Below are 15,830 nucleotides of genomic sequence, written 5' to 3' on the forward strand. Positions count from 1 at the left end.
CTTATGAGTTCTGTCTGGTAAGCCGTGGCTAGCTGGGGCAGAGAAGGGGAGTGGGAGAGGAGGGCACCGGGCCTTGGCAAATGTGTCAGACACATCCAGGCCAGTACCCTCCAGCCTGGATGTTTTCTTCTTCTTTTTTTTTTCTTCCTTCCTTCCTGCCTTCCTTTCTTTCCTTATTTTTAAATATTTATTTTTGAAAGAGAGAGTGCATGCATGCGGGGGAGGGGCAGAGGGAGGGGGAATGAGGATCCGAAGAGGGTTCCATGTGGGGCTTGAACTCATAAACTGCGTGACTATGACCTGAGCTGAAGTCTGATGCTCGACCGACTGAGCCACCCAGGCACCCCCAGCCTGGAGGTTTCTTGAGGGCAGGGTGGTCTTGGTCATGTGAGAATCTCCAGTGTCCCAGCATGGAGCCCGGCCCATCGTAGGTGCCTAGTAACTTCTTGTTTAATAAATGAATGTACAAGGGACTGTCATTCAGGTGAGTTCTGACAGGGCCTAAAGCTACAGGGGTAACTCGAACAGGCCTGGGAGCTGGCGTGGAGTCTCATTCCATGTATCCTCTGCAAGTCCTGGGCCAACTGCTGGGATGAGTCCCGACGGTTATGTGTCTACAACCCCCACTTGGACGCGTGGCCAGCCACCTCTCCCAAGTCCCCATGCCCCCCATGGTCAACCCCTCTCCCTCTTGCTTCCTGTCCTCATATTTCTGTTCCCTCCAGAAAGCTGTATAATGGGTACCCTACACCACTCAGCCCTTTGAGTCTGGCTTCCCTCTCCAACCTAGCCTCCAACATCCAGAGTGATCTTTCCAAAATACAAGTCTGGATGGATCATGCAGGCTCTGGCCTCTCCCCACTGCCCATGCCGGTCTGTTTTTGTCTAAAGCGTTTTGTCTAAGAGGGAATTTTATAGTTTTAGCTCTTAATGTGACAGGAGTGCTTTATAACTGTCAAGCTGGCAACACCTGAATCAGTCATTTGATTTTTAAATTACAAAGTGACCCTCTCTTCAGACACGTAAACTCTGACTAGACATTATTTTTTTTTGCCAAAAAATAAAACCGCAGTCTCATCCTTTGGATCCAGCTTCTAGTTTATCAGAAATACAGGGGACAGAGGGACATGTGAAATGACACATGGGGGATACAAATACCTGAAACAAGACGAGCATACTACAGAACAGATAACCCAGTTTCTTCAACAATAGCAAAATTACAAGAAAAGATGGGGAATCTCTAGCTCTCAAGAAATGAAGACATATGTCAACTAGATGTTATGTATTGACCTTATTTGATTCAAATCCAAACTAGTTAAGTGTAAAAACATTTATGAGCAATTGGGGGAAATTTGAGCTCTGAGGAGATTTTTGATGATATTAGGGAGATATGGTTAACTTTTCAAGGGGGTGAAACGGTGGTGTGTGTGTGTGTAAGTCTTCATCTTTGAGCGAGTCATTCTGAAGTATTTACAGGTAAAATGATGTCTTAGCTTTGTTTTTAAAATAAACCCAACGTTAGGGGAGAGGGTGTGAGTAGTCATCAGTTGGTCATGAGTTGATAATTGTTGAATCTGGATGATGGATACGTGGGGATTCATTAAATTCTCTAAATTTATGTAAGCTTGAAAATTCTACAGTAATTTCTTAAAGTTTTATTTTATTATTTATTTTGAAAGAGAGAATCCTAAGCCCCCAGTGCAGGGCTAGAACCCACAAACTGTGAGATCATGACCTGAGGTGAAACCAGAAGTCAGACACTTAACCGACTGAGCCATCCAGGCACCAAACCTGGTGAATTTTTTTAAATGGAGAACCTCTCCTCAGATCTTTGAGATTGGGCACAAGGTGGTGGGGTCCTGTTTTGCTGGTGAGGAAACCGACGGCTCAGTGAGGAGACCTGCCCCAAATCACAGTGAGAGAGCCAGGATCTCAACTCAGGTCTGAATACAGGTCTGGGCTGTTCTGCTACGCTTGCCTGGCTGACTTCCAGGTGGAATTCCTAAATGGCCTGTGGGGGGTGAGGGGTGGAAGGGTGCTCTCCTGAGGAGCCCTTCCCTTCTCCGCAGCCCTGGTCTCTGGTTAGCGAGTTGTCCTGAAGTGACCTTGAGAAGGACCAGCCAACCACCACAGCCAGCCCTTGGGCCAGGCTTGGCAGCCCCTGCAGCCACTTGTAACCAAGACAACCCCAACCTTGGCTAATCCCAGGCTGGGGAGCCAGGTCTGTCAGACAGAGGTGGTAGAAAGTCCTCACCCACCCTCCAGCCTGGAATCTTCTGGAGATCTCCCCTGAAGAAATTACTGCAGTGGAGGCATGTGAGGGTGCAGGTTTTGTTTCTTTTTAGCAGGAACCAAGGCCACCTGCTGCCTGCCACCTGCCATGCGGCAGAACCATCCAGAACCATCCCATCACTGGCTTCTTCCCGGTCCTGAGCTGACTGACTGTGTGACTGGCCAGGGATGCCCAGGGCCACTTCTAAGGTGTGGATGCTAGGGGTCCATGCTGGGATGGGAGTAAAGGGACCAGAATAAGTCATGTGTCTAGGGATTTAGGCTATATAAAAACAGGACTCAGTGACTCCTCATAGTCTGAGGCACCAGGCAGGCAGCAGACAATGCCCTTCTATGTCAATCAGCTAATCAGAGTATTTGGGACATTCTCATTTTATGAATGGGAAACTGAGGCTCAAAGAGAGCGACTCACCTGAAGTCCTACCTATAGTTAAAGACTGAGGTCAGACTCAGCCCAGCTTGCAGGAAGCAAAACATAGCCCTTCTCTGCCCTTTGTTCTCTGTCCCCTCTGTTCTCGGGGCTGGCCACTAGGAAGGACCTGGGCCATAGGGGACCTTTCAAGGTGGCAGCTGGCTTGACCCTGAGCTGGATACTGGAAATCAGCAGCTGAACATCCTTACTGGGTGGCTGAGATCTCTGGCTTCTTAAAGGAAAGGCAGCAGCTGAGAGTGTTGGGGACAAGGGTCCCTCAAGATCAGCTTGCGGAGGGACCCAGGGCAAGGTTCCCCAGCTCTGAAGATGTGGGAGGAATGCTCTTCTCCTGCCAAAAGAGGCTGAAGCATGAGCCACACAGGCCAGACAGCACAAGGGACTTCCAAGGGTAGCTGCAGTGCAGTTAGTGAAAGCTTTCGGTTATGAGGACGACTGGGCGGGAGGCAGGGACACTGTGGAGAAGGTAGAGAGCTGGCACCTCAGACACTGTCTTTTCAATATCAAGTCATTGGGTTTGATTATAAAAAGTATATGTGCTTATGAAAGAACATTTCAGAAATTAGGAAAAGACTTTGGAAAAGAAAAGGAAATTCCCTGTAATCTCCCTATGCCGAGGAGGACCCAGGCATTGAGAGAGGGTAATGGGGAGCTCACATGCAGGGGGCTGGCTCTAAGTGGCCTGTAATACATCATAGGCACCAGCTAGTATGGCTGGTGTGAGTCTGGTGCCAGGGTATAGCTGTCCTTGGCAGCACCGTGGGTCCGGAGGAGGGTGTGGCCTCAGGGTTGACCTCCCTGCCTGGTCAAGTGTGGAGGGCAAGGAGGGCTGCTGCCAACTTTCTGGATTTTGGGAACAGGTGGGCATGATTCTAGGGAAGTCCACCTCTCCTAGATTGCCCTAGGTGGGACATCTGGACAACGTTCTGGACAATTTATCCTCTCCCTGCTCCCCAGACATCCTGTTCAATGAAATCTACACAGCCTCCAAGTTCATGGGTGGAGGGCCTCCTGGTGCCAGCAGAGGGTTCAACATTCGGTCAGTGACCCTGCCTGGCTCCTTCCTTCTGCCCAGTGCCAGGCACCCTGAGGAGGGAGGGAGGGAAGAATAAAAGGAGACAGGCAGGGGAGACCAAGGCCATTCAGAAGGATCCTTTCTTTCCAAGCTGTCTACATAAGCAGTTTTCTACTGGCTTCCTGCAATCCAAGGGTTCCAGCAGGAATTAGGGGGCAGGTTGGGGTGGGGTTGGGGAGAGTACTGATTGCCTTTATATCTGGGAATCTGGCTTCATGCAGTATTTGGAAAAAAAGGCTCCCATTACTGTGTGACTGACCTGGTCTAGCAGAGAGGTCAGGGGTTGGTTGATTCAACTTGCACAGAGGTAGGGTCTGTGGCAGAGTCTGCTTTCCTGTCCTGCGCTGTTGGCAGAACCTTAGCTTTGGGGCTGGGGAGTGAGGACAGAGGATTCTGAGCTTCTAGCAGGGCTATGGAGTTGAGAGAGGAGTGAAAAGACACTGGGATCTTGGGGGAAGTTGGATGTTGCAGGCTGGAGTCTAGAGCCACAGAGTGGGAGATCCTGGGGACTGAGGGTTCTCCATGATCTCCATACAAGAAGGCGTGTGAGGAAGTGGGGGTACTATCTGGGCTGTCTCATGTGGGTTGACCTGTGATGGCCTCTAGAGCCCTTTTGCAGGGCTGCATCTGCTCCAAGGAAGAGGCAGGGTTTTCTTTGCTGTGCAAAGTTGTTTAGTTGAAGCTGCGTTTTCATAGAAGGCAGTTTGTTTTTACTCGGATTGAGTTTTTCTTGGGAGTGGTTTAGGGGAGACTGAGGGAGATTAGGAGGCCGCCTGCACCTCCACAGAACTGCCCCCAAGGACGTATTCCTCTGCATCTACCTGTGCACCCCACGCCTTGAGGCCTTGAGTTAGATCCAGGACGTGACAGCAGTGGGTATTCCTAGCAGACAACTGCCTCGATTTTCCAAAAGATTCCAGGGCATCTCATTTCTCCCAGCCCTCTTTTTTTTTTTAATTTTTTTAATGTTTTTATTTATTTTTGATACAGAGAGAGACAGAGCATGAGAGGGGGAGGGGCAGAGAGAGAGAGGGAGACACAGAACCGGAAACAGGCTCCAGGCTCTGAGCTAGCTGTCAGCACAGAGCCCGACGCGGGGCTCGAACCCACCAACGTGAGATCTGACCTGAGCTGAAGTCGGAGGCCCAACCGACTGAGCCACCCAGGCGCCCCTCTCCCAGCCCTCTTAACACCCATCGGTCCCGATACAGGTTCCCACCTTTTGGTTCTCTACTTCCAAGATGAGCCACCAGGTCCCATACTTCTAAGGGATGAGCTGGGGGGTGAGGAGGGGCCGCTGCACGGGTAAGGCGAGGCCTGAGTTGGACGAACCAGGAGTCAGAGTGAGGATTCAGCAGTCTCTCTGGCTCCGCAACACTGGCGGAAGGTGATCTGGACCCGCCGCATGCCATTTGCCTCCCTTCTCCCCGTCCTCCCGCCCCTCAACGACGCGGCCTGCGCGCGGTTGCCTGGCTGGAGGGCATCGAGCTGCCGGGGAGCTGCAGGCGCGGGGGCAGGCCGGCCCTTTTCGCCAGGGGGCGCGCCTCGGTCCCCGGGCCCCCTGAAGGAGGCTCGCGTGGCGCCACAGCAATGGGACCATCCGTCTCGGGGCACGGGGTTACTTTGTTCTTCACTGCGAGCTGGTGAGCTGCGTGGGGGCCTCAGGAAGCCAGGCGTGGAGGGAGGTCCGAGCGTCGCAGCCAAGCCTCGCGGGGCCTCGGCGGCCAAGGCCAGGCTGCACCTCCGGGGCCCGGCGGGCCGAGCTCTCCTGTTCCCTGGGACCCGCGCCCCCGCCTCCCGACGGCGCCGACGCGGCTCAGCCGCGCGTAGGCAGTGACACCCAGAGGCCGTGGCGGGGAGTGCAGGCGCTGCCTCTCCTCGCGCTGTTAAGGTCGGCGCCTGTGGAGGTTCCCACTCGTGGTTACACGCGGGCACCCCCGGGAGAGAAGGCCGCGCTCTGCAGACTGCCCCGCGGGGCACTTCCCCTGCCCCTCCCCCAGTTTCCTCCGCGGCAGTCGCCCGAGAGCTGGGAGATCCTGCCCGGCTGCAGTGCCCGGAAGGGCGGGGCGGGGCGCAGCGGCGGCGCTGGGCTGTGACCCCGAGCAGTTTCACTTCTGGATCCTAACCCAGTGTGATGGGAGAGCATCTGGGGTGGGGGGTGGAGGGGGGCACACAGGCGCGCGTGTGCTCGGGACCCCGGGGGAGGGATGGCTTTTTACTCCCGGGCTGTCACGCGCCCATGCCTCCCTGCATTTTCCACCCCTCCCTCCCCACCCCGCCACCCCCCGCCAGGGTTCCACTCCGCTGTCCCCGGAGCTGCCGCTCCTCCCCAGCAGTCGCCTCCTCCGCGGGGGCTGCCGACCCCCGGAGAGGCCCCGAGCGGCGTGGGCGGCAGGAGGAGCGAGCTGTGAAGCCGCAGGCAGGGGGTTAGGCTGCCGGCTGCTGAGACGCCCGAGCTGTTTCTCAGAAGTGCAGCTGCCCCTCCCCTCACACCCCCCTTAGCTCCCACCTCGCACCGCACAGCACCCCTTCCCCCTCCGCCTGGCCTTCGCTTTCCTCGCCTGGGCACCCCCAGCCCGGGAATCTGGTGTGGCGTCCACAAAGAATTAAGAGAACCTCAGAGAGGACGGGACCGGGAGTTCAGATCCAGCCTCAGTGCCCATATTCAGAGGCTACAATTCCACTGTCATCTCCTCGTCGCCCACACTCCTGTGGGCCAGGATTGGAATTTCATTAAATGGTTTAGAAAGTGATCACTTCGAAAAATCATAGGCCGCCGTAACCCTTGCTCCAGCGCCGAACCTCCCTGTTGAGTGCCTGAGTGTGGTGGGGAGAGAAGGAAGAGGGCACAGGACCCCCTTTCTCTCCCCTTGTTTCTGGAGTTAGAGGAAGGGCCTGGCCAGAGCAATGGACTTGAGGCCAGACTTAGTCTCAGCTGAAGGAACTTCAGAGATCCAGTTTCAGGGAAAAATGAAGGCCCAGAGAGGGAAAGCAAAGTGCCCAGGGTCACTTAGAGAGTGGCAGAGCCGGAGTTGGAACCCAGGAGTCCGATTACTCAGCTGGAGTCTGCACCAGGCTGCCATTTGCTTTACTGACATTTCAGAGCCTTGCTCTACTCACTGACCCTGTTTCCCCTGCACCTCCTTACCCAGGAGCCTAGGGAGGTGGGTAGGCTCTGTGATGACAGGGAGGTAGAGGTGCTGAGACTAATTCCAGTGGGGGTGGGATGGGGATTGACCAGGTGGAAGGACAAGGCTGGGGAAGAGGTGGCGCCTGCCCCCCTAGTTCCCACCAGCCGCCCCCAGGGCTGTGGTTTATTTGACTAGGCAGCTCTTCTGAGCCAGGGGGCCTGGGTGGGGGGGAGGTGAGGTGATGGGAAAAGACTGCTCTGGGGCTTCCTGCCCCACCGGTCCTGGGGAAGGGGGGCAGTCTACATCACCCACAGGCCCTCTAACCTCCATACTTTCCACTGCAGTGCTCTTTCCTTGGGTATGTTCATGTTATTCTGGGGGAAGGTCTGTTATTTGGGGGGAAGGGAGGCAGCTACCTACTTCACAGGTCAAGACAGAGTTAAAAACAAAACCGCAGCAAATTCAACACCCCGTGTCCTTCAGGGACTTTCCATGACACCTTCCTTCCCCCTCTCCCCCAAGCCAGGGAGTACCTCCCCAGAGGGCCTCCCACCCCAGGTGCAGTGGCTTTTGGCTTTTATGCAAACGACTGTCTGACCGGGAATGTTCTGCAGCCAGAACTTGTGTCCTGGGCCCAGTGTGCTCCTTCACCATTCCTCATCATTCCTGGCCTTCCCAGAGATCTCATCTCCATTCTTCCTCGAACTCTGGGTGCTAGGGAATGAGAGGCAAGGGGAGAGACACAGGTCCTTGTCCCCTTGTCTGCCCTTGGATGACAGTTGCCTGCAGGTGGAAGTTTGGGCACCGCAGGCGCCAGGCGGTGTGAATGGCCTGGTTGTGCTGAGTGATGGGGGAGGGGAAGGAGGCAGGTGCAGGTGTGGGGTGGCCTCCTCTGCTAGGCCTACCACCCTCTAAAGTGTCATATTAGCTCCAAGAATTAGGAAAGGAAACTGTCCTTAGGCTGGAAGCCCATCCAGCCCCAAGCCCAGCCCCAGCCAGCTGCACAGTGCTCTCCACTGCTCACTGGCAAGTGGGAAGGGGTCTCCTGGTCTCCCTTTCTCTCTGAGCTGCTCCTGCTTTGGGGAGGCAGTGGGGAGGAGGAGGCCACATACTACTCAGCGACCCAGAGACCACTTTTCAAAGTATTTAATGTAATAATACAAAGGCAGGCTGCGACACAATTCCTTTCTCCCTTCCCTTAGTGCTGAGACTGCAAAACCTGCTGGAAACCTTCCAAACAGTTTGGTGCTGCAGGGAAGGAGATGGTGCCGACTGTAGAGCCAGAGGAAGCTGCCAGCAACCTGGCCCCACCTTTGCTGACCCTAAACTTCAGAAAAGGCTTCTTTCTGCCTCTCTCACAGAGGAGGGGAAAGGGAAGGTGTTTTGGAAGAGGCTGAGCAGAATGCCAGATCACCTCCCAGTCTTTTCTAAGAAAGACCAGAAGATACCAAGACTGTGAGAAAGCTGAATAATCTCTGTGCCATTCTCCTAGGACTTTCTCCCCAGCACCTTAGATATGAGCCTCCAAATATCTTAAGACTATTTTTAAATGCAGCTGGGGTGCCTGGCTGACTCGGGGGAGCATGAGACTCTTGATCTTGGGGTTGTAAGTTTGAGGCTCATGTTGGGTGTAGGGATTACTTAAAAATAAAATCTTGGCTTAGTCAGTTAAGCCTTGGACTCTTGATTTTGGCTCAGGTCATGATCTCACGGTTCATGGGTTCAAGCCCTGAGTCGGGCTCTGTGCTGACAGTGTGGAGCCTGCTTGGGATTCTCTCTCTCTCTCTCTCTCTCTCTCTCTCTGCCCTCCCCTGCTCTCTCTCTCTCAAAATAATAAATAAGACTTAAAAAATAAAACCTTGAAAATGTAAGTGTGGCTGAGTCTAGTAACTGTACTTGAATTTCCCAAGGTGGATGTTTCTGAGACCCTAGCAGTGAAAAAGCTAGGCCTGCCTATCTTCTAGAAAGAACCCCTGCTGGGAACAAGGGCAGAGCTGTGTCTTGGCACTGGGAGACCCTGCAGTGCTGAGTCAGCCAAATCCAGGCCCCAACCTCCTCCATCCCCTTAGTGAACTAAGGGCCAGTGGAACCAGAACCCCAGTATAGGGGCATGGGGGCCAGCAACAGGATGCCAATGACAGGTTCAGGAAGGCATCAGAATAGATGTCTTATTTCAGTGATAATTTCATTTACCTTGGTACTTGGACTTAAGAAATAGCCACAGGCACTAAATTAAGAAAATAGTCCCAGAGGCAGATTTAAGCCCTTCCATTTTCTGACAACTATAAATGATAGGCATGCACAATGACTAATTTTAAACACACCAGTATTTTTTTTTTTATTTTTCAGTGTAAAAATCAAACATGATAAAGAAACCTTGAAAACTATTAGCAGGGCCTTTTTTTTTTTTTTATGTGACGATGCACTCGTTATGGTTCTGGCACGATTAGCATTGCTACATTTCAGAAGCTGACTTTCTTTCAACAGTTGTTACAGAAGAGTAGGGCACCTTACAGTGCTCTGAAAGAGTTGGACTCTGGGTAAAACCTGAGAGGAGTTAGGAGGGAAGGTCACTGCTGGGCAGGGAGGGCATTTCTGAGAAACCCCGAGAGAATGCTGTGAGCACAGGCCGTGTCAAAACCACTCGGCAAGGGCTTCCTCCCTTCCTCCTGGGGGGAAGGCCACTCGGAGCCCCCTTGAACCCCCAAACCGGGTTTCCTTCTTCCCCTGTCATTCTGCAGACAAGGGTCATCCACAGACCACACATGTGGTGGCTTTGGCAACTAGAAATTAAAAATAACCTATGGTTTTTCCAGTAGCCAAAATGATCCCTCACCAAAGCTCACAGACTGAGAACCTGAGCATGCAAAACCACAGTCTGGGTGAAGGGATGTCTGCTTTTCAAATGACCTGCTAATTCTTTGCAACCCACAGTAATCTGGTTTCTGTGAACCCACAGAAGCAGTCCCACCAACAAGGGTTTTGTCTGCTAACCTGGAAAAGTCCTTGTATGAGTGAGTCACTGACAATGGGATCATTTTTAATGCTGCTCCATTTTCTTAACAGTTTAAAATGTTTGTTCTCAGTCTTTTTATGAGAGGAAGAAGAAAAGCAGCTTCAGATTCTGAAGCTAGGCCCCACAGATGTGTGGCACAGGCTTGGGAGAAGGGGCGTTACATTATGGGACGGCTCTCCAGGCTTTCTAGAGCAGGGTCGGTAGGGAGATGGACGGTGAGGACCATTTGAGGAGACTGAGTCACCTGGGGAGTTAACAGTGCAGAGGTCCTGAGACAGGGAGGGAGCAGAGGCATTCTACTTTCCTGGCTGCAGTGCCATGAATTGTCTGCAGCATGTGGTTAACTCATATTGGTTTTAATGTTCAGCATATTCTTTACTCTTATGGATTAAAAGAGCATGAAGGAGACTTTGCTGGAGATCATATGTCTCCACTGGCCACTGAATTACTGAACGGTGGTCCTAGTATGATCTTGGAATATCTCTATGTCTTTAAATCCACATACAGAACACATAGTGGACAATTTATAACCATTCAACATAATCCCCCCCCCCAAAAAAACAGTAGCATCACCCCATACACAAATTACATAAAGCTTCATAACATCCTTGGGAGGTAGATATCCTGTCTTTACATTTTTTAATCAAAACATTGACATTCCATTTTCAAATAACAGCTCATTCAATATCCATAGTTGGCAGTCCACTCGTGTATATTCGGAGGAAAGTGGCATTCAGCTTTTTCAAAGTGCAGAGACCTGCTTATCATGTTGACGGCGTGGTGGGGCACACGCGATCTACAGCGGGGTGAACGGAGCTGCGGTTTTGTATTCTGAGCCCATGTAAGTCTCAAGCTTACACTTCTCTTCCAGGCTCTTCCGAGTCCACGGTCCTTGGAGGCAGCAGTATCCAGCCCTGGGTTCACTGATCATTCACAGAACCAGTCAGTCCTTTCGAGAACAGAATCCTTTTCCTACGGTGGCCCAGTTCTAACCTTTGGTTTCAGGACAAAATTATCTTCTTTACAGGCACTCAAGTCCCAAATCCATTCTGTCTTTCTGAACTCTGCCTGTAGAGTTCTCAGAACTGTCCTCTGTCTGAACCGAAAAAATTAGCTCCCAGTTCTTTAAAGGACAAGAAGTATCACTGTATATCTCTTCTGCACAACCTGATGCTATTTTCTGGGACAAAATTTTCATCACTCCCTTTTCTTTTCTCTTCTTGAGCTCATAAATCTCAATTTCAAGTCCTTGTGAAAGAGATTGGCTATCTCTGAGGATTCAAATCTTGAGTGGCCTGAGGTTTCCAAATCTCCATTGGAGACTTACAGACCTGTTCTTTGTGGGTGACATTTTAAAGTTAGGACTCTAAGCATTTAACATTTCCATTACAGTCTTACCGCCAGTTCTGGGATATTTATCAGCAGTACTGCTTTTTCCCTTAAAACATGCTAAACCTCACATTTATCAGAGGGGAAAAAGCAGAGGAGGAGGATAAGAATAGTGATACAGAGAGTACTTGGAAAAACTTCATGTCGGTGTGAGATTTGTTCATAACACAGTGTTTCAACTAAGCAAAATTTTGTGTTTTCAAACTTTTTTCTTTGCAAAAGAAATCTGAGGTCATTTTATATCTGGGCCACCATTATGAGTATGGGCCTAGCAAATGTTAAGTGCTGAATTTGAAAGGTGAGAAATTTTGTCACTGACAAAGTCAGAAGCTGAGTCAGGAACAGCTCAGAATGGGTAACAAGGCATAAGATCAGCTTATTTGTGTCAAGGCAAATATCTTTTAGGGAGAATGACTTAAAGAATCTAAAGACTGGTAGATTTAGTTACTAAAAATATTTTTTAAAGTTTATTTTTTATTTATTTCAAAAGAGACAGAGAGAATGAGCAGGGGAGAGGCAGAGAGAGAGGGAGAGAGACATCCCAAGCAGGCTGTCAGAGTGGAGCCTGACGCAGGGCTTGAACTCTCAAACTGCTAGATCATGACCTGAGCCGACACCAAGAGTTGGATCCTCAACCGACTGAGCCACCCAGGCATCCCAAGACTGACAGATTTATTAATGTCTTTCTGTCCCTGGTGGTGGTGGAGGGTAATGGGGGAGATACTTCTGTTTAGTTCTACGTCGTTAGGAAGTACCTGTGCAACAATCCAAGTGGTGATAAGGAACATCTGGAGAGCCAGTTCTCTTCCCTTTCTGCTTCACCCCAATTCTGTCACCTTGGCTGCAAGGGACCTTTCCATGGGGCTGGTTGTTCCTCAGATCATGGCCTCCTGCGTGTGTGGTGGGAAGTGAAGGTAAGCAAAGTCCCACAAGGCTCATGTTCAAAGGGACTCTGGCTGAGAAAGGAAATGTGCTGTCTGAGGCTGCTGTAGGACCACACTGTCCAACAAGGTCGGATGTGAATCCTGACTCTGCCTTTCTCACTAAGCAGTCTTGCCGAGATTCTCCTTCACCCTCTCCTCCCACCACCAGCAAGCGGTGGGCAGGGACATTAATTGGTATAAGGAGTGCCTACGGAAGGAAACATTCACCTGTGTGGTAACAACCACCACTACATATTACCTGGTCCGACTTTAAGACACATATACACCTTCTCTGGACTCGGTGTACCCCAATCTAGGCCCAGAATGCTACAGTGAAAGTAGCAATTCTGAGTGGTCACCCCACTCAGAAGACTGACCTCAGAAGAATAGAAATCATTCAGAAAATCTATTGGTCACAGGGAAAATGAGGGTCATAGTTTCAAAAAAGTCCCCAGGTTAGTGGGATGGGCGTCTTTCACTATCTTAAGGTGCAAGAGTTGGCTTCTCCACCACTAATCTGGTGGAAATGCTTGCTTTCCCTAGCTTTCTCTCCTACTAATTCTTGCTTCCATATTCTCTTTCTTTTGTCCCCTGAAGAGTCAATAGGATGTGTGGCATTTCAAGGGTGTAATAAGTAGCTCCTTGGCCACAATGGGTGTAAGCAACCTGGTGTAGCTCCAAGTCTAGGATTACAGAAATACAGTGATGTGCTGAAGATTACGCACTGAAATACGTTCTAGTCTCTTAGCTGAAATCTCAAACATGTTGGGACTGTTACATGGAATTTGACAGTCTTTTTTTTTTTCCCCCTGAGACAGATGCCATGCTACAAAGAAGGATAAGCCATTTGTGCAGTCTGAGGTGGAACATTTTAATTACTGGTAGCACGTAAATTAGTTGAGTTGGAGTCTAATGCCTAAGCCCTTTCGAAATATCAAGGCAGATATATAAAACACTAATCTACCAGGAATTGAAGATTCTTGGCTCTGGTGGAAAGGTGCACAAAGCTGACTCTTAATTTGTAACTAGCTTCCATGAAGTTGTCCCTGGAAGCAGAATTTATTTTTAACTAACACCAGTTCTTAAGAAGGAGAGAGAGAGAGAGAGAGAGAGAGAGAGAGAGAGAGAGAGAGGCTTTGGCAAGCAGCTGCAGGTGCCACTTTGGGTATATGCTTTGGGGCAAGATCAAAATACCTTCCTGTTTTTTGTTCCTCCCCACCATCTTCTTCACATTCACAACTATTCAATGGTTAAAGGAAAAATTTAACAGCACTACCATTTTCACACCAAAGCAATGTGAAACAGACATTCATATACATACTCTTTTGCTTAATAGTCATACATTAAGAGGTCTAAAAAGTAACTGTGGTTGCAGCATAATCACATACGTTTAAAGCTGAAAGGGACCTTAGAGAATGTCTAAACCCAACTCTTACTGTATGGTTGAAGAAACTTAGTTTTAAGAGTTAAGTGATTTGCCCAAAGTCATACAGCTAATTAGCAGCCAATATGGAATTCGCACACAGATTTTGTGACCCCTGTTGCAGTACGAATTTTACAATTATCCCTGCACTTTCCCCTGATAGCATATCTCCCATAATAGATGATAAAGCCGACGATATATCTGCAGAATCAAGATCTTTCAGGAGTTTTCGGGGCATACAGCAGCTCCACTTAAAATGGAGCGAGAAACCCACCCTGCTTGATAGAGAAGAATCTGTCAGCAGAGCTGCCCGCTCCTCACCCCGTCAGAAAGTTCATCACAGACCAAACAACATGCATGATGTCTGTGCCTGATTCCTCTCCTATGGGGAGGAGGAGATTGTCACTCTTTTTTGATTCTTTGGTGGTTTTTTGTCAAAAAAAGGAATCCTTGGTGAGTGTCTGTATACTAATGCTCCGTGAAGGAGACCAAGAACTTTCAGGTCGTTACCCACCCCTCTCCCTGCCCCATGGTACTTCTAAACCATTTCCCCTTAGAGCCCAGGTCTGCCAGTCTTGATCACAGGAAATGGATGCCATTGTTCAAAGCGGACAACTTCCTGGAGTTTCAGTGATGGTCTATGTTTAAAGCCATCAGTTCTTCTGGTGTAGGATTTCCCCTTTACATGACTGGTTCAACCCAAAGCAATGTTCAATTGATGATGGGAAGGTCAAAGGGTAGAAACAGAAGTATCGTTGGATGACTTGATTTTTTTTTTCCTCCTTGTGTGCTAAGAAATGGGTCTGTTGCCTAGAGACTTGAGTCTTTAGTTATTGGTAGCAGATACTTATTTTATGGCTGTTCTTTTCCTTACCATTAGAGTATAATTTGGGATGAGGAGATTATATCCTAGACTTTCAGCTTATGTTAAGTACAGAAGGGCATGGCTTCCGAGCCAGGTTAGCTGGTGAGCTCTTCTGCTTTGTGGACCTGGGCATCTGACCAAAGGGCTTTTCTGCATATGGCTGATTTCTCTATGTATCTTAGAAAGAATGTCTCTTGCAGCACAACTGGGGGACTCTCTTGACTGGCAACAAACCCCAAGGACTGCTTGTTCCATTGCTGCAAAAGATAATGACCAAATACTTCACTGGCTTTTAAATATCATAAAAATTCAAGTCCCTGATGAAAAAACAAAGCTTTCACAAAAATGATAACATGATAGATCTGCAAACAATTTCTGGGTGAAGACAGCATTTTCCTGTTGCCCATGTGAACATGACCATTTGGATACTAAAAATGGTATGGAAAGGAGTTTGGAAATGAGTTTGGGGAATAATTTGTTATGTGGAGTGTCGATTTTTACAAATGATGCTAAATGCTCAGGCGTAAATCATCTTGGGGACCAGATGCTCACTTCAGCATGGCTCTGTGCTCTCCTCTGGCTATGTGAGATGAGAACTCATACCGATCATGGCTTCGATATCCACACATGTTACACTCAAAAGGGTCACGAAAGCCGTGGCAACCCATGTGAATAGTGAACATCACATAATCCAGGAAGAGGACTCGACAGTGGTCACACCGAAACACATCCATCACCTCCCCTTCTTTGTTGATCACTTTGATGGAGTCTCTTGGACAGATGGGTGGGGGCTTGAGGAGTTCATAAGAGCGGGGGACTTCCTTCAGAAGTGGCATCCCATTGCGGATCCGGGGAGGGACCATGTGATTTTGCTGGTAGATGTGATTCTGTCGTTCTTCATGGTTGCTATCGGTGTCCGTGGAGTCATGGCCACTATTGTTGGGGGAGAGGCCTCTTTCGGAAGGCAGGCTCTTCTCTGGCAGGTGGACATTCTTCTTTTCCAGGTCCTGGGGGGCACCATTTGGCATCTCGGCACGGGTGAGGGCTATGGGATACATGCTGCTGATAACTGGAACCATCTCGGAGGTGGGAGCAGCTGGTGTCTGGACTAAGGGGCGCAGGGCTTCCGCACCTAGATAGCTGATGGCGTTATTGATGGCTTGGTCCATCATCCGGGTCTGTATCATCTCACTCTCTTTCTCGTACATATAGCCAGGATTATAACCGACGTCAAAGCAGTGGCGCTTCTCACCTAGAACAAGCGAAAGAAAGAATTATAAGATAAA

At 49.8% G+C, this 15,830-nt stretch overlaps 1 protein-coding gene across 3 annotated transcripts in view; it reads right to left on the reverse strand.

Annotated features, from left to right (window-relative positions):
* Positions 1–13,027: 13,027 nt before the first annotated feature.
* The window catches only part of IKZF3 (IKAROS family zinc finger 3), an 88,735-nt gene continuing 85,932 nt past the window's right edge, over positions 13,028–15,830 (reverse strand). For all 3 annotated transcript variants that reach the window (XM_029927546.1, XM_029927547.1, XM_029927549.1), the window contains one exon: positions 13,028–15,796. In XM_029927546.1, the coding sequence (XP_029783406.1) occupies positions 15,093–15,796 (704 nt within the window). In that variant the 3' untranslated portion in view covers positions 13,028–15,092. The remainder of the gene's footprint in view (positions 15,797–15,830) is intronic.

The sequence above is a fragment of the Suricata suricatta genome, chromosome 17 (assembly GCF_006229205.1).
Source record: "Suricata suricatta isolate VVHF042 chromosome 17, meerkat_22Aug2017_6uvM2_HiC, whole genome shotgun sequence".
NCBI classification, from domain to species: Eukaryota; Metazoa; Chordata; class Mammalia; order Carnivora; family Herpestidae; genus Suricata; species Suricata suricatta.